Source organism: Desmodus rotundus, chromosome 8, assembly GCF_022682495.2.
Source record: "Desmodus rotundus isolate HL8 chromosome 8, HLdesRot8A.1, whole genome shotgun sequence".
NCBI lineage: Eukaryota > Metazoa > Chordata > Mammalia > Chiroptera > Phyllostomidae > Desmodus > Desmodus rotundus.
The window spans coordinates 55300218-55324291 of record NC_071394.1 but is presented as its reverse complement, the minus strand read 5'-3'; the positions used below and the strand labels follow the sequence as shown (position 1 = coordinate 55324291).

The following is a 24074-nucleotide window of genomic DNA, read 5'->3' as shown; positions in this document are numbered from 1 at the left end:
AGGAAAGAAAAAAAAATAAGCCTCCTGCTGACTTTAAACCCATTCGGCCAGTTCTGCTGGTCTTCCTGGATGCCACTGGAAGAGGGGGACTGAGCTTCGCTTTTCTCCCTTCCTATGGTTTTGAGAGTATGGGGACCAGGTCTGAGCTGCAATTTTCACAATTGCCCAGCCTCCAGCCCAGGTCCTCCATGACCTGCCAGGCTCAAATCAGCCACTCAGACTCTGCGTGTGCAGCACAGGACAAGCTCAGGTGTATGGTTCTACTTAGACATTCAGTCTCTTGGTGCACACAGCTGAAATCTCCCTCCGGGCGAGCCAGCCACTGTTCTAGAGTTCCTTACAAAGCAGCTGCCTGCCGTTCTTAACAAGCGCACAGCTTTTCACACAGCTCAACTTTCCAACCATCCCAGTCAGGGCCAGACACGGCCCAACTCCTCCCTTCTCCAGGTGTCGCCTAGCACCCCAATTTCTCTGGTGCCAGCATCCATAGTCCCAGCAGATGTATACCTCCTCTGTGTGTCTCCCACTTTGTCTCTATTCCCCCCAGCGACATCCAGTATCCAGGTCCCTCCTGGTGTCGGGCTGCCCTCCCTGCTCTGTTAGGGGAGGGAGCTGGTGATCTAATTCTCCTCCCAGTATCCTGTGGCAGGTGCCAGGCTGGGGGCACCTAGGTCCCTGCGCAGGGACCTTACCATCCCAACACAATTGCCTCACCATCTGTTTTTCAATGTCCTCTACAATTTTTGGCCTCCAAACTTCATATATGCTGGGGTTCCATTGACTGTTCACTCTGTTCCTCAGAAGATCAGCTAGATGTTCCAGCTGGGCACAGACAGAACTGGGCTCCACTCCCACCTTGCCACCATCTTGCCATTATATTGAAATATAATGTATATTAATTAATCAATTAAACAATTTGATAAAATTTGGCATACAAAAATAATCACAACATCAGCCCTACCCACCTATACAGAGAAAACCATGTCAGCCTCCCCCAGGTTTTCTCTGGCCCCTTTGTAATCCTGCTCCTTCACACCTGTCCCAATTCCCAGGCAATCACAGAACTGCTTTCTGTTGCTTATCAAAGAAAATGGCACTGGACTGAATTAAACAATCTAGGAAGATGTTATTCAAGACTAATGCAATAGAAGTGAAGATTACTTCAATAGGCTGAGAAAGTATCTATATCTCAAAGGGACCAAGGAAGAATTCACAATTGTCATTTTCTCATTTAAATGCTCTAAGAAAAGAGAGGTTAGGGGCTATAGTCAGAAAAAAAACTAACATTTAGTTAACTGGAAGGGAGCATTAGGACCATCTTAGTCACACTGTAGATTAGTTTGCATTTTCTAGAATTTCATGCAAGTGGATTTTCTAGAATTTCATGCAAGTGGAATCATAAAGGAAGTAAACTTTTCATCAGGCTTTTTTTACTCAACATCAATGTTTTTATATTCATAAATGCTGCTGCATGTATTAATGGCTTCTTTTTATTGCTTATGAGTGTTGTATTCACACATCACAATTTCCTTATTCATTTATTGATGGATGAACATTTGGGTCATTTCCAGTTGGAGCTATGATATGTAGAGCTGCTATGAAGACTCATGTACAAGTCTTTGCATGGAATATACTTTCAGTTCTCCTGGTTAAATGCCTAAGAATCAAACAGATGATATACACCTACCATATGTTTAAAAAACTACCAATTTGGTTTTACTCTACATTCCCACCTGCAGTTGCTACACATCCTCATTGCCACTCGGTATGACCCATCTTTCTCAATGTAGACATTCCAGTAGTTGTGTAGTTGTGTCTCTGTGGTATAATTTACATGTCCGTGACGACCAAAGGTGAGCACTTTTTTATGGGCTCATTTGTCATCCATGTGTCCTCTTTGATAAAATGTCAGTTCAAATCTTTTACCTATATTTTTATTGGGTTATTTGTTTTCTCATTAAAAATTTTTATATATTTAGCCATCAAAATTCTTTATGAGATATAAGAATTACATGCACTTTCCCAATTGTGGTTTGTATTTTCATTCTGATAACAGTGTCTTTTAAAAAGAAGATGATACCCAGGGCAAGAGTTTGATCTCCAAAATAAGTGAAGAACTCACACTCCTCCACACCAGGAAGACAAACAATCCAATTAAAACATGGGCAAAGGACCCGAACAGACACTTCTCCAAAGAGGACATACCTAAGGCCCAGAGACATCTGAAAGGATGCTCAGTGTCACTAGCCATCAGAGAGATGCAAATTAAAACCACAATGTGATACCACTTCACACCAGTGAGAATGGCCATCATAAGCAAATCAACAATAAGAAGTGCTGTCAAGGATGTAGAGAAAAGGGAACCCTAGTGCACTGTTGGTGGGAATGCAGACTGGTGCAGCCACTGTGGAAAACTGTATGGAATTTCCTCAAGAAACTAAAAATGGAACTGTCTTTCGACCCTGCAATTCCAGTGCTGGGATTATACTCTAAGAATCCTGAAGCACCAATTCAAAAGAATCTATGCACCTCAGTGTTCATAGCAGCCAAATTTACAATAGCCAAGTGCTGGAAACAGCCTAGGTGCCCTTCAGTAAATGAGTGGATGAAAAACTGGTACACTTACATAATGGAATAATACTACACAGCAGAAAGAACAGAGGAGCTCCTACCTTTCGCAACAGCATGGATGGAACTGGAGAGTATTATGCTAAGTGAAAAAAGCCAGATGGTGAAAGACAAATACCATATGATCTCACCTGTAAGTAGAACCTAATCAACAAAACAAACAAGTGAGCAGAAAATGTAGAAATCATCTGAACGCGTATGTCAGTTGATGAGGAAATGTAGCATTGCCTTCTCAGAGTCTATAATGCATTTGCAGAGGAAAGCAATAGAAAATAAGGTTTTGCTAATAGGCAATTATTTAAAGTAATTACATCAAAAAATGTAATTACTATGAACCCTTTGCCTTGGTCAAATGGTCACATGGCCATACCTTTGGGTTCTCTCCTGAACAAGCTTTCTCATTCCCTTCAATATACATAGGCTGAGAATTCCCCAAATCTTTTAGGTTTGCTTCCTTTCTGATTAACAATTTCATCTTTAGGTTATTTTTCTTTTCTCAAATTTTATTGTAAGCAATCAAGAGAAGCCAAGCCGCACCCTCAACACATGGCTTAGAAATTTTCTCATCCAAGGATCCAGTTTCATCACTCTTACGTTCTACCTTCCACCAAACACAAGAACATGAGCACAATTCAGCCAAGTTCTTGACCACTTTATAACAAGGACAGACTTTCCTCCTGTTTCCAATCACACATTCTTTGTTTCTGCCTGAGACCTCATCCAAATGGCCTTTACCACCCACGTTCCTATAAAAATTCTGCTTAGGATTACTTAGATTTTCTCTAAGATTGAGTTTTATCTACAGCTTTTCTTTCTTTCTGGGTCCTCACCAGAATTCACTTCTAAGTAGGTTTTTTAGAAGATGCCTTAGGATTTCTACATAGACAACCATATCAATTGCAAATAGAGACAGTTTTTCTTCTTCCTTTCCAACTTTATCCCTTTTATTTCTTTTAGTTGCCTTATTGCACTGACTAGTATTCCAGTAGGGTAATGAATAAACATGATGGCAGTGAACATCTTTGCCTTATTCCTGATCTAAGAGAGGAAATACCAGTCTTTCACTGTTAAATGATATTAATTTTGGATTTTTCATGGATGCTTTTATCAGATTGAGGAAGTTTTCTTCTATGCCTACTATGCTCAAGTTTTTTATCTTTAATGTGTTTTGAATTTTGTGAAAATTTTGTTTTGCATTTGCTGAGGTGATCATATAATGTTTCATCTTTATACTGTTAATTCTTCCATATCATTTTCAAACATGAAAATGAGCTTTCATTCCTTAGATAAACTTTACTCAGCCATAATGTGGGATGCATCTTTTTCTATATATTAATGTAGTCAATTCAGGCTGCTATAACAGAATAACATAGACTGGATGGCTTATAAACAACAGAAATTTATTTTTCACAGTACTGGAGGCTGGAAGTCCAAGATCTAGGTACCCAGATGGTTGAGTGAGAACTCTACTGGTTTCTCACTCTCTATCGGTTTGCATACTGCCAATTTCTCATTTTATCTCACATGGTTGAGGGTAGAGTAAGCACACCTTAGTCCCCACCCCATACCTCAACTAACCTTATTTACATCCCAAAGGCCCCACCTTCTAATACCATCATACCAGGGTATTGAGATTTCAGATACAAATTTTGGAAGGATGCAAACATTTAGTCCATAGCAGTGTCTGATCTCTTCTCTTATAAATCTTTGTTGGATTTTGTTATCAGTGTTATAACACTGACCACATAAAATAACATGGAAAGCATTCCCTTTTCTAGTTTCTGAAACTTTATACCTGGCTGGTATCATTTCTTACTTTTTACTTGACAGAATTTACCAAAAAAAAAAAAAACATCTGGGCCTTGAGTTTTCTTTGCAGACAGGTTTTTTCATTTTAACAAATTCAAGTTCTTCAACAATTGTATGTCTATTCCAATTTTTTACTTCTTCTTGAGTCACTTTTAGTAAGGTGTTTTTCAAGAAATTTATTCATTTCATCTAGTTGCTAAATTTATTGGCACAATTTGTTCCTAATATTCTTTTATTTTCCTATTTAAATTGATAAGATACATAATAGTATTCCTTCTTTTTGATATTTCCTCTTTTATTTGTAATATTAGTAATTTATATTTATCTATTTCTTAATTTGTCTTGTTGGGCTTATCAACTTTACTAATCTTTCAAAGAACAAATTTTGAGCTTTGTTAATTTTTTTGTCCCTAAATCATGAGCCTCTATACTGACTCTATTATTTTTTCCTTCTTATTTTAGGTTGAATTTACTTCTTTCTATAGTTCTTGAAGTGAAAAAATGCACCAAAATTTTAAACCTTCTTTAAAGCTAGAAATGTCCAAGTATTGTCTTTACTGTATCCCATGAATTTTGATATGTTGTACTTTTATTATAATTTATTATAACTCAGAATACTTTCTTATTCTCTTATGGTTTTATCTTCAAGCCATGGGTTACTTAGATATGTGTTATTTAATTTTCAAATGTTTAGAAAATCACTAGATAATTAAGTTACCACTTTCTGATTTGACTCTATGGTCATAGAATATACTTTTTAATATACAAATCTTTGGAAATGTATTGAAATTTCCTTTATGACCTAGTAGATGTATACTTTTCTAAATAATTGATATGCAGTTGAAAGTGATGTTTATTCCACAGCTACTGGGTTTCATAAATGTCAATTAGATCATGTTTGTTGGTAATGTGCTCAGATCTTCTATATTCAAGCTAATTTTTTACTAAAAGATTGATGTTAAGTTCTCCAACTATTTTTTCTATTAGTTCTGTCCATTTTCGCTTCATGAATTTTGAAGCTTTGCTATTAGATGCATATATGTATTAAGGATTGTCTTGATAATGAATTGGTGTTTTACGATTTACAAATGTCCCTCTTTATCTCTTATAAAATGCTTTGTCTTAAAGTCTACTTTTTCTGAAATTAGTATAGTCACACTGGCTTTATTATGCAGTTTGCCTGGTATATCGCTTTCCATTATTTTATGTTCAATTTCTTCATATCTTTAAATCTAAAGTGCATGACTAATAGACACATATTCCTGTATCTTACATTTTTATCTAATCTAACAATCCCTGACCTTGAACTAGAACACTTGCTTTAATGTCATTTATATCCAATATAATTTGTTGTGGTGTGTTTAAGTGCATCACCTTGTTAATTATTTTCCATTTGTCTCTTCTGGTTTTTTATTCTGTTGCTCCTTTCACTGGTATTTTGTTTCTATCCTTCCTATTAGCTTCTCAGCTCTTTTTAAAATTTAATTTTAGTGTTCTTCCAGGGCTATCAATGCATCCTTAACTTATCAGAGTCTGTTCAGAATTAAAATTGTACTATTTCACACTTCCCACTTGTGGCTTTGTATTTGACATATTTCCCTTCATACTTCATACTTTACACTCTGCAAATCTAATAGGCTCACAATAGTATAATTTCATTTATCCATCACCCCCAACTTTTATGCATTTTTGGTTACTTATTTACTTCTATATATAGTATAAAGTCCACCTTGCAGTGCTATTATTTTGTTTTGTTTTAAAAAGTCAGTTGCCTTTTAAAGAAATTATGAAGTGATAAAAATAACCTTTCATATCACCCACTTATTTGCTGTTTCTAGCACTTTTTTCCTTTGCTTTCTGTAGATTTGTGTTCACCTAGTGTCATTTCTCCATCAGTATGAAGAATGCCTTTAGCACTTTTTGTTTTGCCAATGTGCTGGATCCAAACCTCTCGGCTTCCATTTATCTGAAAATGTTTTTACTTTACTCAGTTTTTAAGGGGTATTTTCTCCAGATATAGAATTCTGAGGATTTTCCCCCATCAGCACTTTAAAGACATTTCTGTTGTCTTCTGACATCCACTGTTTCTGGTGGAAACTCGGCAAGCATTCATATTGGTGTTCACTTATATGTTATGTCTTTTTTCCCCCTCTGGCACCTCTCAAGTTCTTTTATTCCCAGCAGTCTGACTCTGATGTGTCTAGGTGCATCTTTCTTGGTATTTATCTTTCATTGAGCTCCACAGTTTTCTTGGATCTGTAAGTCAACATTTTTCATCAAATTAAAAGAAATTTGGAATTATTAAATTACATATTTTTTCTGTCCATTTTCACTTTCCTCTAAGGCCGCTATAACACATACAGAGGTGGGCAAAAGTAGGCTTACAGTTGAAATACAAATAAAAAATACAATAGTTAATAAGTAATAATACAAGAGTGAACTCAGGTACTCACAACTGTAAACCTACTTTTGCCCACCCCTGTATATCTGAGGAGCTGATATTATCCATGTATCCTGGGGTTCTGTTCCTTTATCTTTCTTTACCATCTCCCCCACTCTGAAGCCTCACTGGTGAATTCTTCACCTCAGTACTTTTGTTTTATCAGTACTTTTTTTTATCAGATTTTCCATTTGGTTCTTTTTTATGCTTTTTATTTCTCTACTGAGATTCCTTATCTGTTGACTACTTCAGAATATATTTTCTTTTAATTCTATGAATATACATTGTTCTTTAGCTCCTTTAAATCCAGCATTTGAATCACATCACATTGTGTTTCTGTTCACCGCTAGTTTTTTGATTGACTGTGGATCCTATTTTCCTATATCTTTGCACGTCTGGTAATTTTTTTACTATTTACTGGACATTGTTAGTGATACATTAGAAAGACTCTGGATTCTGTTAGCTTTCCCTGAAGGGTATTGATTTTTGGTCAATTACTGGCTAGTAAACTTTAAATTGTGTAGGCTTGTTTTTATGCTTTGTTATAGGGGATACATAGAAACCAGAGATGTTTCCCAAGTACTTCTAATTGGCAGGACTCAGCCTCCAAAATCTGTCTACCTGCAGACTTTGTCAAGGCTGTGTTGTAAGCTTGGTTAGGGTGGGTGCAGAGCAATGGTATTCACTGAAGATGATTTTCTCCCTGGGTGACATTTGGCAATATCTGAAGATATTGTAGATTGTCACAACAGGAGATCAGTGGGAAGCTACTGGCATTTAGTGGGTACAGGCTGGGGATACTGCTAAATATCCTGCAATATACACAACAGCTGTATACAAGAATTATCTGGTCCAAAATATCAAGAGTGTCAGAACTGAAAACCTCTGGTCTAATTACTTAAGCCTTATTCTAGGGCATGGTCCTTACCTCTGCTGGGGGGATTAACGAGGTGTGGAGGCCGTCCACTCTGCCAGGAATGAACGCCAATGACTTTAATCACTACTTGAGTCCTTATCTCTCTCCTGAGCTGCTCTGTGGTCAGTCTAAAGTAGTCATACTCTGAGCTGTTTTTTTGCTGGGAGGATTTTTTTTTTTACTTTTTAATCTTTTATTATTATCTATACTCTTGGAAAGATTACCTTTTTTTTCTTTTCCTTTTTTTTTATTGTTGTTCAAGTACAGTTGTCTCAATTTTCCCTCCATCACTCCCACCCACCCTAGCCATCCCCACTTCTCATCCTCGACCTTACCCCCCCTTTGGTTTTGTCCATGTGTCCTTTATACATGTTCCTTGACAATCCTTCCCCTTTTCCCCCCACTACCCCTTCCAACCTCCCCTCTGGTTACTGTCAGTTTGTTCTCAATTTCAGTGTCTCTGGTTATATTTTGCTTGCTTGATTCTTTTGTTGATTAGGTTCCATCTATTGGTGAGATCATATGGTATTTCTCTTTCACCGCCTGGCTAATTCCACTTAGCACAATGCTCTCCAGTTCCATCCAAGCTGTCACAAAGGGTAGGAGCTCCTCCTTTCTTTCTGCTGCGTAGTATTCCATCCTATAAATGTACCACAGTTTTTTCATCCATTCATTTACTGATGGGCACATAAGTTGTTTCCAGTACTTGGCTGTTGTAAATTGGGCTACTATGAACATTGGGGTGCATAGATTCTTTGAATTGGTGTTTCAGGATTCTTAGGGTATAGTCCCAGCAATGGAATTTCTGGGTCAAAAGGGAGTTCCATTTTTAGTTTTCTGAGGAAATTCCATACTGTTTTCCTCATTGGCTGCACCAGTCTGCATTCCCACCAACAGTGCAGTAGGTTTTCTTCACAACCTTGCCAACACTTGGTGTTTGTTGCTTTGGATATAATGGCCATTCAGTGAAGTGGTATCTCACTTTGGTTTTAATTTGCATCCCTCTGATGGCTAGTGAAGCTGAGCATCTTCTCATGTATATCTGGAACCTCTGTATGTCCTCCTTGGAGAGGTGTCTGTTCAAGTCCTTTGCCCATTTTTTAATTGGGTTGTTTGTCTTCCTGGAGCAGAGTCATGTGAGTTCTTTATATGTTTTGGAGATCAAATCCTTGTCTGAGGGTCACTGGCAAATATGTTTTCCCATATGGTTGGTTCTCTTTGTATTTTAATGCCGTTTTCTTTAGCAGTGCAGAAGCTTTTTATTTTGATGACATCCCATTTGTTTATTCTTTGTTTACATTCCTTGCTGTAAGGCACATATTGGTGAAAACATTGCTGCCATGGTATATCTGAGATTTTCCTGGCTATGTTCTCCTGAAGGACTTTTATAGTGTCATGACTTGTATTTAAGTCCTTTATCCATCTTGAGTTTATTTTTGTGTGTGGTACAAGTTAGTAGTCGAGCTTCATTTTTCAGCATGTACCTGTCCAGATCTCCCAACACCATTTGTTGAACACGCTATTTTTATTTATTCCAATTTATTCCAATTTATGCTTTTGCCCCCTTTGTCAAATACTAATGGACCATAGAGACTTGGGTTTATTTATGGGCTCTCTATTCTGTTCCATTGGTCTATGTGTCTGTTCTTATGCCAGTACCAGGCTATTTTGATTATAGTGGCCTTGTAGTATAGTTTAATATCAGGTACTGTGTACCCTCCTACTTTGTTCTTCTTTCTCAGAATTGCTGCAGCTATTCAGGGTCATTTATGGTTCCATATAAATTTTTGAAGTGTTTGTTCTATATTTGTGAAATATGTCATTAGTATTTTAATAGGTATTGCATTGAATCTATAAATCGCTTTGGGTAGTATGGCCATTTTGATGATGTTAATTCTTCCAATCCATGAGCACGGTACATGCTTCCATTTGTGTGTGTCTTCCTTAATTTCTTTCTTCAGTGTTTTGTAGTTTTCTTAGTACAGGTCGTTGCCTTCTTGGTTAGGTTTATTCCTAGGTATTTTATTTTTCTTGTTTCTATGTCAATGGGATTTTTTTTCCTGATTTCTGTTTCTGATATTTCATTGTTGATGTACAAAAATGACTTCAATTTCTGAATATTGACTATCCTGCTATTTTGCCAAATTCACTTATTAGGTTAAGTAGTTTTTGATAGAGTCTATAGGGTTTTCTATGTACACTATCATGTCATCTGTAAACAATGACAGGTTTGCTTCCTCCTTTCCAATTTCATGCCCTTCTTTCTCTTGTCTGATTGCCGTGGCTAGGACTTCCAATACTATGTTGAATAGAAGCCATGAAAGTGGACATTCTTGTCTTGTTCCTGATCTTAGGGGGAAAGCTTTTAGTTTATGCCCGCTGAGTATGATGTTGGTTGTAGTTTTCTCATATATGGTCTTTATTATGTTGAGGAATGCTCCCTGTACTCCCTCTTTGCTGAGTGATTTTATCATAAATGGGTGGTGTACCTTAGCAAATGCTTTTACCACATCTATTGATATGATCATCTTAACAGTGGTCAAAAGTTAAAATTGGAAAGCTTTGGAAGTAACATACTTTCCTTTAAGCACAAAATTTTTTGTTTTGTTTTGTTTTTGTCATTTTTTAAATTGTTGCTAAAATACAGTTGTCTCCATTTCCCACTTCACTTCCCCCCACCCTACTCACCCCACCTCCAACCCTCTGTCCTTCCCCTGATTGGCTTTGTCCATGGGTCTTTTATACATGTTCCTTGACAACCCTTTCCCTTCTTTCTCCTATTATCTCCCTCCCCTTCTGGTTAATGTCAGTTTGTTCTTTATTTCAATGTCTCTGGTTCTATTTTGCTCACTTGTTTGCTTTGTTGATTAGGTTCCACTTATAGGTGAGATCATATGGTATTTCTCTTTCAATGCCTGGCTTACTTCATTTAGCATAATGCTTTCTAGTTACATCCATGCTGTCGTGAAGGGTGGGCGCTCCTTCTTTCTTTCTGCTACATAGTATTCCATCATGTAAATGTACCAGTTTTTCATCCACTCATTTACTGATGGGCTCCAGCACTTGGCTATTGCAAATTGTGCTGCTATGAAAATTGGGGTGCATAGGTTTTTTTGAATTGGTATTTCAGGGTTCTTAGGGTATAATCCCAGCAGTGGAATTGCTGGGTCAAAAGGCAGTTCTATTTTTAGTTTTTTGAGAAAATTCCATACTGTTTTCCACAGTGGTTGTAGCAGTCTGCATTCCCACCAACAATGTACTAGGATTCCCTTTTCCCCACAACCTCACTAGCACTTGTTGTTTGTTGATTGGTTTATGATGGCCATCCTGACCTGTGTGAAGTGGTATCTCATTGTGGTTTTAATTTGCATTTCTCTGATGGCCATAATCCCAGATATTCCATGCAGCAATATTTTCACCAATATTTCCCCTAAAGTAAGGGACATAAAGGAAAGAGTAAACAAATTGGACTTCATCAAAACAAGAAGCTCTGCATGGCTAAAGAAAACATCAGCAAAATGAAAAGTGAACCCACTGTATGGGAAAATATATTTGCTAGTGCTACCTCAGATAAGGGTATGATCTCAAAAATCTATAAAGAACACAAGTCCACTCCAGGAAGACAAACAATCCAATTTAAAAAATTGGCAAAGGACCTTATGGGAGGATTTTAGTTCACATTATTTTCTCAGTGTAAACCTTTACTTTCTTTTGAGCATTGAACTTAATAACTTCGTAATCTCTGAAAGTATGCCATCATATTTTTTATTATGATGTATATTTGATAGTTTGTATGACTTTGTTTAATATCAGATTCTAAATTCAAAAGATAGTTCAATCTGATGACACAAAATGTTAGATACACTGTCCATGTGTGTGAAAAATTACCTATGTGATTAGGAATTAGCTTATACATATGAATGTGAATATTGCTGTTGGTATGGAAACTTGACCCTTAGCATTACATTTTATTACCATCTTATAATTTCACCCATACTATTGGTTTTTTTCTAATAATGGAATTTAACAATAGCACAACATTATCACAGAGCCAATGTAAAAACAATGAATAAAGAGAAAGGCTGAAGACAAAACTTCTAACCTTCCCAAAGGAGTTTATGACAAGGTATTATGCATGAGATACACCACCCTTCTTGAATTGGAGTATTTTGAGGTCCATTATAAGCATGTTTTTTTCTGAAGCTCCACACAGCCTTGTTGTCTTGTACCTTGGCACCTGCTCTACCCCATCCACACATTCTGACCCACAAATCAGTCCTTTCTTCCTCCTAAGTCCACACCGAGTGCTCAACTCAGAAGCAAGTAATACAGGGTATTATTTTCATCAGCACACTGCCTTTCTCATCCATAGGAGAATTCTCTTTCTCTCCCCCCCTCTTCTTTTTCATTATGTACTACACGATTAAAGCTATTATCCTCACTCTAGAAATTATATTTCCTGATATGGCTTTGGATCTACTACCTTACCTAGTAAAACAGGTGTTCTGAGTAATTAGACAATTAAGACATTCTGATTTGAATAGTGGAGATAATATAACTGGGCCAAATATTTGGCATAAAAAAAAATGTAGGTAATGTCTGAATACTAAATTATTTATTGCATTAATTTGACTTTTGTGTCTTTATCTATGGTGCTTTTTTCTTTTCTGAAAATACTACAGAGTTGTATGTGCACTTGACTTTCCATGGGTATTCAAAATTGTTCCTTTGAAAGAATAAACAAATGGGACCTCATCAAAATAAAGAGCTTCTGCAGGGCTAAAGAAAACAGCATTAGAGAACCAAGATGGTGGCGTAGGTAGACACACTGCGCCTCCTTGCACAACCAGAACTCACAGAAAATCGAATGGCAAGGAAGTCCGACACCAAGCAGATAAAAAAGAAACATACATCCAGACCGGCAGGAGGGGCGGAGACAGGCACCAGGGTGGAGAGGACTCTCTTGGCCCTGGCGGACCAAGACTGGTGGAGTGTGGGACGAACAGGGCAGGCAGTCTGACCACTAGCAGACCCTGAGGCCCCACATTTGTGCACAGATAAACCCGGACAAACAGCGGGGAGCGAAGCAGAGCACATAACCCAGGGCTCCAGCATGGGGAAAAAAAGCTTCAAACCTCTGATTGAAAACGCCCGTGGGGGTTGTGGTGGCAGCAGGAGAGACTCACAGCCTCACAGGAGAGGTCATTGGAGAGACCCACAGGGGCCTAGAGTGTGCACAAGCCCACCCACTCGGGAACCAGCACCAGAGGGGCCTAATTTGATTATGGGTAGCAGAGGGAGGGACTGCAATCCTGTGGAGAGTGGAACAGTCGCCATTGTTCCCTCTCGGCCCCCCCCCCCCATGTACAGCCTCACAGCACAGCAACCAGTGTTACCCCACCCTGGTGAACACCTAAGGCTCCACCCCTTAAAGTAGCAGATGCCCCAAGACAAAAAAAAGAAAAAGGCCCAAATGACAGAACACTTCAAAGCTCCAGAAAAAATACAACTAAGCGAGGAAGAGATAGCCAACCTATCAGATGCACAGTTCAAAACACTGGTTATTAAGACGCTCACAGAATTGGTTGAATCTGTTCGAAAACTAGATGAAAAAATGAAGGCTATGCCAAGAGAAACAAAGGAAAATGTACAGGGAACCAATAGTGATGGGAAGGAAACTGGGACTCAGATCAACGGTGTGGACCAGAAGGAAGAAAGAAACATCCAACCAGAAAAGAATGAAGAAACAAGAATTCCGAAAAATGAGGAGAGGCTTAGGAACCTCCAGGACATCTTGAAATGTTCCAACATTCGAATTATAGGGGTGCCAGAAGGAAAAGAGGAAGAACAAAAAATGGAAAACTTATTTGAACAAATAATGAAGGAGAACTTCCCCAGTCTGGCAAAGGAAATAGACTTCCAGGAAGTCCAGGAAGCTCAGAGAGTCCCAAAGAAGCTGGACCCAAGGAGGAACACACCAAGGTACATCATCATTACATTAGCCAAGATGAAACAGAAGGAGAGAATCTTACAAGCAGCAAGAGAAAAGAACACAGTTACCTACAAATGGGTTCCCATAAGACTGTCAGCTGATTTCTCCAGAGACCTTACAGGCAAGAAGGGACTGGCAAGAAGTATTCCAAGTCATGAAAGGCAAGGGCCTATATCCAAGATTACTGTATCCAGCAAAGCTATCATTTAGAATGGAAGGGCAGATAAAGTGCTTCTCAGATAAGGTCAAGTTCAAGGAATTCATCATCACCAAGCCATTATTATATGAAATGTTAAAGGGACTTATCTAAGAAAAAGAAAATAAAAAATATGTACAGTAAAAAGGACAGCAAACTCACAGTTATAAACAACCACACCTAAAACCAAAACAAAAGAAAACTAAGAAAACAACTAGAACAGAAACAGAACCACAGAAATGGAGATGACATGGAGGGTTATCAATAGGGGATTGGGAGGGGGAGAGAGGGGGGAAAGGTACAGAGAATAAGTAGCATAAATGATAGGTGGAAACTAGACAGGGAGAGGGTAAGAATAGCATAGGAAATGTAGAAGCCAAAGAACTTATAGGTATGACCCATGGACATGAACTATAAGGGGGGAATGTGGGAGGGAGGGGGTGGTCAGGATGGAGTTGAATGAAGGGGCAGAAAAGGAACAACTGTAATAGCATAATCAATAAATATATCAAAAACAAAGAAACAGGATTCAAATATATTCCATACATTGCAAAAAAAGAAAAAAGAAAAGAAAACAGCATTAAAATACAAAGAGAACCAACAGTATGGGAAAACATATTTGCCAATGATACCTCAGACAAGGGCCTGATCTCCAAAATATATAAAGAACTCACACGACTGCACTCCAGGAAGACAAACAACCCAATTAAAAAATGGGCAAAGGACTTGAACAGACACTTCTCCAAGGAAGACATACACAGGGCCCAGAGACATATGAAAAAATGCTCAGCATCACTAGCCATCAGTGAGATGCAAATTAAAACCACAATGAGGTACCATCTCACACCGGTTAGAGTGGCCAACATAAACAAATCAACAAACAAATGTTGGAGAGGATGTGGAGAAAAGGGAACCCTAGTGCACTGTTGGTGGGAATGCAGACTGGTGAGGCCACTGTGGAAAACAGTATGGAATTTCCTCAGAAAACTAAAAATGGAACTGCCTTTTGACCCAGCAATTCCACTGCTGGGATTATACCCTAAGAACCCTGAAACACCAATCCAAAGGAAGGTGTGCACCCCAATGTTCATAGCAGGACAATTTACAATAGCCAAGTACTGAAAACAACGTAAGTGCCCATCAGCAAATGAATGGATCAAAAAATTATGGTACATTTAGACAATGGAATTGTAAGCAGCAGAGAGAAAGAAGGAGCTTATACCCTTTGCAATGGCATGGATGGAACTGGAGAGCATTATGCTAAATGAAATAAGCCAGGTGGCGAGGGACAAATACCATATGGTCTCACCTTTAACTGGAACATAATAAATAGAAGAAAAAAGCAAACAAAATATAACCAGAGACATTGAAATTAAGAACATTGTAACAATAGCCACAGGGGAGTGGGGAGGGGATAATGGGGAGAGGGGTCTATAGGAGCTACTATAAAGGACACAAGGACAAAATCAAGGGGGAGGGTAGAGGTGGGGGAAGGAGGTGGGACTGGCTGAGATGGGGTGGAGGGAAGGGGAGAAAATGCAGACAATTGTAACTGAATAAAAATAAATAAATAAATTTTAAAAAATTGTTCCTTTGTTGTTTGCTCATTTGGGGAAAACAGGTCAATTTAATTTTCATTTAACTTTCTTTGCTCAATATAAAACAAAAGTATCAACAGTACTCAGTCTCTACTTGATGATTAGAATAATAGCTAAGCTTACAAAGGCTAGAAATATGGGTGGTAATTTGAATATTTATAATCCATAACTAAATAGAAGAAACAGAATTAGCTATATCAAAATAGACATAAATATCATAAGAAGAGTAATATTTGAAACCCATTAAACATGCAACAAAATGAATTGGAAAAAAAATACTTTCTCGGTGTTTATCATTTTCATGCTGTCCCGTTAGGTGGCTGGCTGCAAAATAGATCCTTGAATGATCAGGATCTATATGTAATTCTTTAAGGTGACATTCACTTTCACCATGAAATTGTGTTTGTTTAAGTAAATCCTGAATCATTAATTTTTTGTTATAAGAAATATATGGCATATAGCTAAATATCTTGAATATCTAACTCCTGCTTGTTTTACTATTACCCACATTATGCTTTGATTTTAAATGAAACAAATACATGTTTTCTCAAAAAGATTACAAAATTAGTACTTGCAGGGTACATATTTATTTTTCAATTACTTTTATTGATCTCACAGGCAGAATAGTATCTTGTTCTCTCTGTTACAATCAACAACACTGAAAATCTACAACTCTGGTGTCAATATCAATAACTACTGAAAATCAAGCAAGCAATTTACAACTATCTACAATTAAGGAAAATGGATTCCAAAGGCATATAATTGCTATGACAGTAAAATAATATTTATGCATTAAGACATAAATAGCCAACACAAATTTAGTGCCTTGGGCATTTTTCTAATTATGATAGCTACACAAATTTGAGAAACTGAGGAGCACATCCGCTAGTCACCAAGAAAACACATAAAAGTGCCTATTTTGCTAATAGTGTATGTTTAGCTCTTTAGCTTGACATTGTGTGATAGTGTCATCCCGTCCAAAGCATCAGAAATCAATACTACATGTGCCTCAAGCTTTTCTACAGATGAATGATTTGATGAAGATGCCCTCATTTCAAAACTGAGGTAATTAATGTTTATCTTCAGTTGAAACATTTCAGAAGGCTTATTGAACCCAAGAACGCCAATGGCAGACTACTGGATGAACAGCGACATCTAGTGGTCACAATATCCCTAAACAAACATTTAAAAAATACAATATAATCTCCAAGGTAGCCATAAAACAAGTGAAATGGCCATGATGCATCATCTTTAATATTGACAAAGGATTATTTCCAGTGAAGCTGTAACAGAAAGTTATAGACATTTCTTAGTACATTTTCTCTGATTCAGCAATGATACAAATTTAAGGAAAAGCCAGCACTGGGCTTCTAATCGTTATTCTTAATGAACAACCCTTACATAGGTAAACATCTTTTGCAGATTTTTATAAATATCCAATTTTGATTTCTTCATGTCTGAGTTTCTACTTCTAACAGAGTAACAAATAACATTGTGAACTACTGAATAATCAGTTTTGTGGATCTTTTATGGACCATGGATTGGAATGTTCCAGCAACAAATTTCACTCTATACAACAGTGCACTGAGGAGCAAAATTGAGACATTATAAAAGCTTCTAGTCTATTAATGACTGTTGGATTGAATTTACACTGGAAATATTATTAACTTTTTTATAAACAATGAACATCGGGTTCACCAAACTTTTCTGAAATAACTGTATCATGAAATGGAATTATAGAACCCTTTGACGAACAACAACAAAAAAATCATTGTCTCCTAGGTATGACTGATTCCTATTCATGAAAAATTCATTCCAGTCTTTGGCTGTTTTGCACAGCCAATCTAAGGCAGTCCAGGCACGCTTATGTTGTTCGCTAAAAACTTAGTTCCTTATTGTCTGTACATATTTTCTGCCAAAGACTAGAAATCTCTCCTAAGGCCTTTCTGCCCAGCTCTAGAAAAACTCTGTCTTCCTATCACCATGATAGATTTTTCCTGAGCCAAACTGTATGATGCAGCTCCCTGGTTGTTCATGGGATGCACTGTGATCACCCCTTCCACACAGACTAAGACACCCCCTAAATTGCCTAGACATATATGAATGGATCCTGGTGGATGTCACTGTCTAACCATTTATTTCATCTTCCCTAAATTAACTGCCAAGGGCTAAGACTAGAACTTTCTCTTCCTCTGTAACCTTCTAAAGCTTGTTGATGATCATAAACAGATGCAAGTCCTAGACAATCGTTTTTGGGTTAATACACCAGCCTTCCAAATGCAGAATAAGCATATTTAGTACCCCAGGTCATCAAATTCCACTACCCAGCCACATGCTATGATAGTGATTAGCTGGACACTCACCAAATGCCACTTTTATGCATAAAGGGGGCTGTAGAGGCCAAGTCCCCAGCAAACATGCTCCAGTGGGCATCTCTCACCCAAGTATATAAGCAGTTAATCTTATTAAATCAATGCATGTGATTCATATGCATTTATAGTTAACTCTAGAGTCAAAAGTAAATATAAAGCCTGGGGTTTTCTCCAGCCGACTCCACCCAGTAACTACTTAGTCTTGTTTTCCCAAGGTTCTCAACTACAGGAGGATGCATGGGCAATGGGTACGGGGTGTCACGGCAATGCTTACTAAGAGGCCAAGCAGCCCTGAGTGGTTCTGGAGGCTCCTGAAAGTTGCATTCTGCTGCTCTGTACTACACAGTGTAGACTTCATTCATCCTTTCTCTCTCTCCCTTTGCCTCCCTTATTTCTGCCTGAAGCTAGCAGTGCTAGCATGTAGCACTGCTGTGCCCTGCTGCTGTCTGAACCCATGCTGTGTAACAAAGATGACGTCCGAATTCCAGGGAGAAATTCTGCTAACTACTCAACACTCAGCATATCTAGAGACTCAGATAAAGAGCTATGGGCAACCTCAGTTTATTATTACTGTCTACTTATAATAATAACCTCTGCCACCCCCCCCTCCAAAATTCAAAGCTTGAACCGGTATTTTGAGTTCAAGGACTATTCTCAACCTATCATATTTACATGCCTTAACCTTGTGAGTATTTTAAGGGTAGATTAATTCAATTTGGAAAATCAGTAGTCTTAACGCTACCAGCCCACGAAAAAAAATTTCTTTGCCTCCTCCCCCTGCATAAACTACCCAAAGAATAAAGTAAAATATGCTTTTTACTGTTGCCCAGGGTCATTCTCCCCTGGGCCTGGCAGAGTGGACAAGGTCAGGTTAAATGGTAGGGTGAATTGCCACCACTGGATCCCCACAAGCCTAGAAATAATTTGGTCTGGGTCTGAGTGCTGATATCATGCTTCCAAGTCTCTTTCTGAAAAGCATAAAAGCAAAATATCCCATTCCTGCAAGCAAACCAACCACAAGGGTGGTGCCAAGAACTTTTGGGGCCCTTTTCTTGGCCACCCGGAGTGCTGTCGGCAGCACTGCAGAGATTAATATATTGTTGACATGCCCTAAAACCTTGTTAAATGTTTTTCTCTTCAAGACACGCTCATAGTATGTTTCCAAGTTGGGTCGCTTTCCATTTCCCCAGTTTCTCCTTGCAAACCCCAGGAACTTCAGTCGATGCAATGTGACAGCGAGCGAGACGTCTGCCAGGGTGAAGGACTCTCCACAGAGCCAAGGCTGGCGGCCCTCTTCTAATCAGAGAAAGGGACACAGAGAATTAAGGGCAAGCCCAGCATAGACAGAGTCTAGCTGGTATCTTTCACCTCTTAAAAAGAGTCTTGAGGACAAGTATGAGCATAGAAGATGAAGGTCATGGTACATTTTCTTGACAATCATACTCAATGATTAATTTTATGCTAAAAACAAAGTCCATGAAAATGTATCCCAAGCTAAGGGAGACTTGACATTTGCCAGTCACCTAAGTCCCTAAGTGAAACTGGGATCACTGGAGCTCAAAACCTGTCTATCATTTTGTGAACAATTCTGAGAAGCTGAGAGCCTCAAAGCCAGAGGAGTGAATGGATATTTCCTTCTGGTTTAGGCAAACTGCAGGTGAGCTTTAAGAATATCCATAAAGTTGGTCCTGAAATGTCACTCAGTGAGTGGTGCTCTTAGTTACTTGTTAAAAGCATAACAGAATCCCTATTGTGAAGCAATGGTCTTCAACTTCGTTGTCAATTGGAATATTGCAAGGGGAAGTGGGCACATGCTTGCACCTGGGCCCTGGCTGCATCGTGAAGTCAGGTTCACAGGTACAATGCCTGGGTGCTCACCAGCTAGCCTGCACGTCTGCAGCTGCTCACCCATTTTATACTTGACTGCAGATTAGAAGTTGTCTCCCTGCCTAAGGAAAAAATTAGAGGTAGCATTCAAGTAATTACTCAGGTTATTCAACCAAACTAACTACTGTAATTACAAATTTGCGAAATAGGCTAGGTTGGAATTTCTCAACCATAATTTAAATTGTGCAGAAAAATTCTTCAGCAGTCATATTTCATGGAGATACAGACTGACTTTCAATTATAGGCCTAGGTTTTGCTGAATTCAATGTTGCTGTTATTTTAATTTAAACTGCTAATGAAAACAACAGTTACAGAACATTTTAATTGAAATCTAAGACTGTTTCTATAAATACTCCAGGAAAAGAGAAAAAAATACAAACAAATGAGAACCTACCTGGGGTTTCTTCATTTCTTCTTTGCAACTCAGTTTCAACCTGATCCAACACTTTCTCCAACTCATCAAGAATTTTCTTCAAATATTTGACATTGTCATGGTCAAGCAGCTTTGACTAATTAACAAAAAAACTCAATAGGTGAGAGCAAGGAAGATATAAACTATTGCAGTGTTAGAAACTGTTTATTCTAGACAATGAGAAGAATTAGAATAACTTTGTAAAAGCAAAATTGGGGGGAAATGTGCCCACTGTGAAAATACCCCAGGGCCAGACCCACCACTCACTGGCCTCTCCTTGGGGCACCAGGTGACCAGAGAGGGGGAAGACCATGAGGGGCACAATGAGAATCCTCTTGGGCCCAACTCAAGAATGGCATTTCAGCAGGCTTCACTGGATGAATAACTTGAATCACAGAAGGCTCAGGGGCAGGGGAGAAATCTGAATGCAGTGAAGTAAAGAGTGAGTGTAAAGTAAGAAGTGCTTGTGTGCAGGTGACTGGTTTCTTCTGAGAAGCCCCCTAGCTAAGGTAAAGGAAGATGGGAAGTTGAGCGAAGGTAGAGGTGTCGATGCTTGCTACATCTTTACCGTGGGAGAAGCTGGCACAGTAACTGATGAAGCACAGCCCTGCCCCATAGAAGGCAGACAGCCACAGACAGAGGTCAGCCTAGGCCTGAATGTGGCAGAGTACCCAAACTGACAGTCCTCAAATATTTAATTAACTTGATTTTATACTTTACAACTTTCCTTTGCAACCAGCATGTGCAATATCCACTTTTTAAGTGGTTGTCATTAGGTTTGAATATCAAACAATAAAAATTATTAATGCACAGCATAAGCCAAAGGTGAATTATGTACTGGTGACTTCTATTTAACAGATGATGTTCTAAAATAGTAATACTTTACAAAAGGTAGAACATTTAGTACAAACAGCGGTTGTCGGTTGAGGACAGCCTGTTTACTTACTTTAAGTCGCTTCTGTTTCGCAATGTATGCCTCTTGTAGATCTGGGTTTTCTTCAGCAAGTTTCTTCAGTTCAGATTCGGTGTTACCAATTTGGCCTGATGATGGAATCATTTTTGAAATGAAAATTATTTCCTCCCTTCTATGTAAGAAACATGGAGAAACTAGATGGTAAGAGCATGCGCTCGGGATTTATGCCCTGCGTCTGCCTCAGGCATACCCTCTCTGTGGACACTTTAACATGGAGCTACTAGAGTATCTGCCGCTCAGGGTGAGGGTTCTATGGAAAGCACCGTGGAAAGCACTTAGGGCAAGGCCCAGCACATTGTAAGTGCTCGGTGCAGGGTACTGGTTCTACCTTTCAATACCTTTCAAGTTTTCTGTAAGGAACTTCTACAGAAGAGAAGGGAAAAGCTGCATTTAAAAAAAGTATATAAACTCTAGGTTATAGAATTATATGTATCAGAATTCTTGTTTCAAATCATATATGAGAATTTATGAAGAGAAGGTAGGGGAACAAAAAGAAAGTGAGAAGAAGGAAGAGGGGGGGAAGAGAGTGGAGAAAGAAGGGAAGGGAAGGAAGAGGAGAAGAGCAAGGAGGAGAGGTATCAAAAAGCAAGACAAATAACATAAGAGAATGATAAATGTAAGGCATGGTTTTTTGGAAAGAACATAGTTTCTAGATTTAGAAGATGTAGATGTGAGTGTTCCTAGTCAGGCACCCCCAGAGTTTAACCAGCCACCATCCTCAACCTCCCTGCCCCCAATTATTGTGCCACACAGCACCCATCCTTCTACTTTGCTCCTCAGGTACCAACCCTAGTCCATCATCAGGACAAGTCAGGAGAGAGGTGGATCTGTCAACTCAAGCTCTGTAATTCTGCAATCACTGAATATGGAGGTAGAGTAAAGGTTAGACAGCCTGTAGTTCAGCTCCCTCACATAATGAACAAAAAGCAAGGACCAGAAATGCAAGCTCAGTTGCCTATATTCCCCACAGACCCCAGCCTTCCTAATTCCTAGTCTATCTGTCCACGAGAACATGTTATGGTCTTTACTTTTCCACAGGCCACGCTTCTGAGTTTTGTCCAGACTTGGCCCTCACAGTCAAGAGCTAGAAAATCAGGATCTATAGAAGATAAATGCACAGCTGAATAGCAGCTGAAGCACAGATTAACCTGACTGTGCGTGGACAGATCTACAACGTGCACGTGCGTAGAGCAAACTCAGCGACACTCTTCCTGTCTCCTCTTGATGATCATGAGATATGCTATGTCTCAAAATAAATTAAAAGAATCTCAAGAGAGAATCCCAGGACTTTAAGATGTTTACATACTGCGAATCCTTGTTGTTGCATAAGCTGGGATCATGGAGTCCACAGTTAGCTCAGGATGTAAAATGCAGCCATGTGTATAAGCGTCCATTGGCAAGGAGTCGAGCAGTTCTCGGTAGTGTTGTACCCGTGGATAATACATGCTTCCTTTATCAGGCATTAACCTGGGTGTTTTTTCTAAAGTGCACACACAAACACATACACAAACATTAAAGTTATAAATGAAGTGCTACATCAAAAGCAAAAACAAAACCCCCAATTATCTTATTATTAACATCTTCACTATTATATCAAAGCATTTAAAAGATATCTCCCCAGTCCACATATTCGAAATTTGAAATGGCCTAATGTACCAGACCAAACCCCAAATCATGATCATACTTGCACTCTCGCACTTCTCCACCTTACAAATTACTACCCAACCCTCAGGGTCTAGGTCGTTGTGCCGGCTCATCCACAAAGCATCCCCTGACCTCCTGCAGCTACCAGCATCTGGCTGGGTCAGGTGTGCCTTCCTCTGTACACACAGAGTCCCTTGTATGTACTCCATTACAGCCCTTATCACTGTAATTATTTTTATCTTTTTGCCCCATGAATCCCTTCAGGGTCAGGAACCTGTGGTTCAGGGTCTAGCATTGTTCCTCATATGTATGAAGCACTTGGTAAAGTTTGTTAGGCCCTTGGTAGAGTTTGGTTAAGAATGAAAGCTCATTATAGAAAGATGTTCAGGGACTAATCTTTTCTAGGTTCCAATTAATACCAAGAGCGACCCTGTTGATGCTATGTGAGTGTGAAATGACAATCTTACTGGAATTTCTAGTATTTTATCTCTGGAAAGTGGGTTCTATACAAATCCTCATTTGCTGGTTAAAAACTAGACTATAGACTCCCTGAGGGCAGGGACTACATCCTCTCTTGTATCCTCAGTATCTAATATAAATATTTGGCTCATAGTACATGTACAGTAAATTTTAATTAGTAATTAACATATTCCCCAATTTCTAGTTATTACAGAATATAGCAGACCCATATATTCACGGCTTCACTTGCCATGGTTTCAGGTGCCCACATTCAACCACAGTCCAAAAACATTAAGAGAAAACTTCCATAAATAAATAATTTGTGAGTTTTAAATTGCACACCGTTCTGAGTGTGTGATTACATCTCATGCTGTCCTCCCCTATTGGCCAGTTAGTATCCATCTCAGACTGTCAGAGCATCGCAGTGCTTGTGTTCAAGTCACCCTTATTTTACTTTATAAAGGCCCTAAAGCCATTCACATAACTTTCATTTTGGTGTATTACTATAATTGCTCTATATTATTATTGTTGTTGTTAATCTCTTTCTGTGCCTAATTTATGAATTAAACTTTATCATAGATATGTATGTATGTATAAGAAAAAACATAATACACAGGGTTTGGTACTATCCACAGTTGTAGGCATCCACTGAAGAACTTAATTTTCAGAGACTACCCAAGAATGATAAAGATGAATCACATGACCCAAAGGCCAGAGCAATGGCCCTTTAGAATCACTTTCCACTTCT

General features: G+C 38.6%; 1 protein-coding gene across 8 annotated transcripts in view; it reads right to left on the bottom strand.

Moving 5' to 3' along the window:
* Positions 1–16147: 16147 nt before the first annotated feature.
* Positions 16148–24074, bottom strand: part of GDAP1 (ganglioside induced differentiation associated protein 1) — a 50797-nt gene continuing 42870 nt past the window's right edge. For all 8 annotated transcript variants that reach the window (XM_045186171.3, XM_045186166.3, XM_053930322.2 and 5 more), the window contains 4 exons: positions 22530–22703; positions 21197–21291; positions 20233–20347; positions 16148–19247 (listed from right to left, as the gene is read on the bottom strand). In XM_045186171.3, coding sequence (XP_045042106.1) covers positions 18865–19247; positions 20233–20347; positions 21197–21291; positions 22530–22686 — 750 coding nt within the window. In that variant the 5' untranslated portion in view covers positions 22687–22703 and the 3' untranslated portion in view covers positions 16148–18864. The remainder of the gene's footprint in view (positions 19248–20232; positions 20348–21196; positions 21292–22529; positions 22704–24074) is intronic.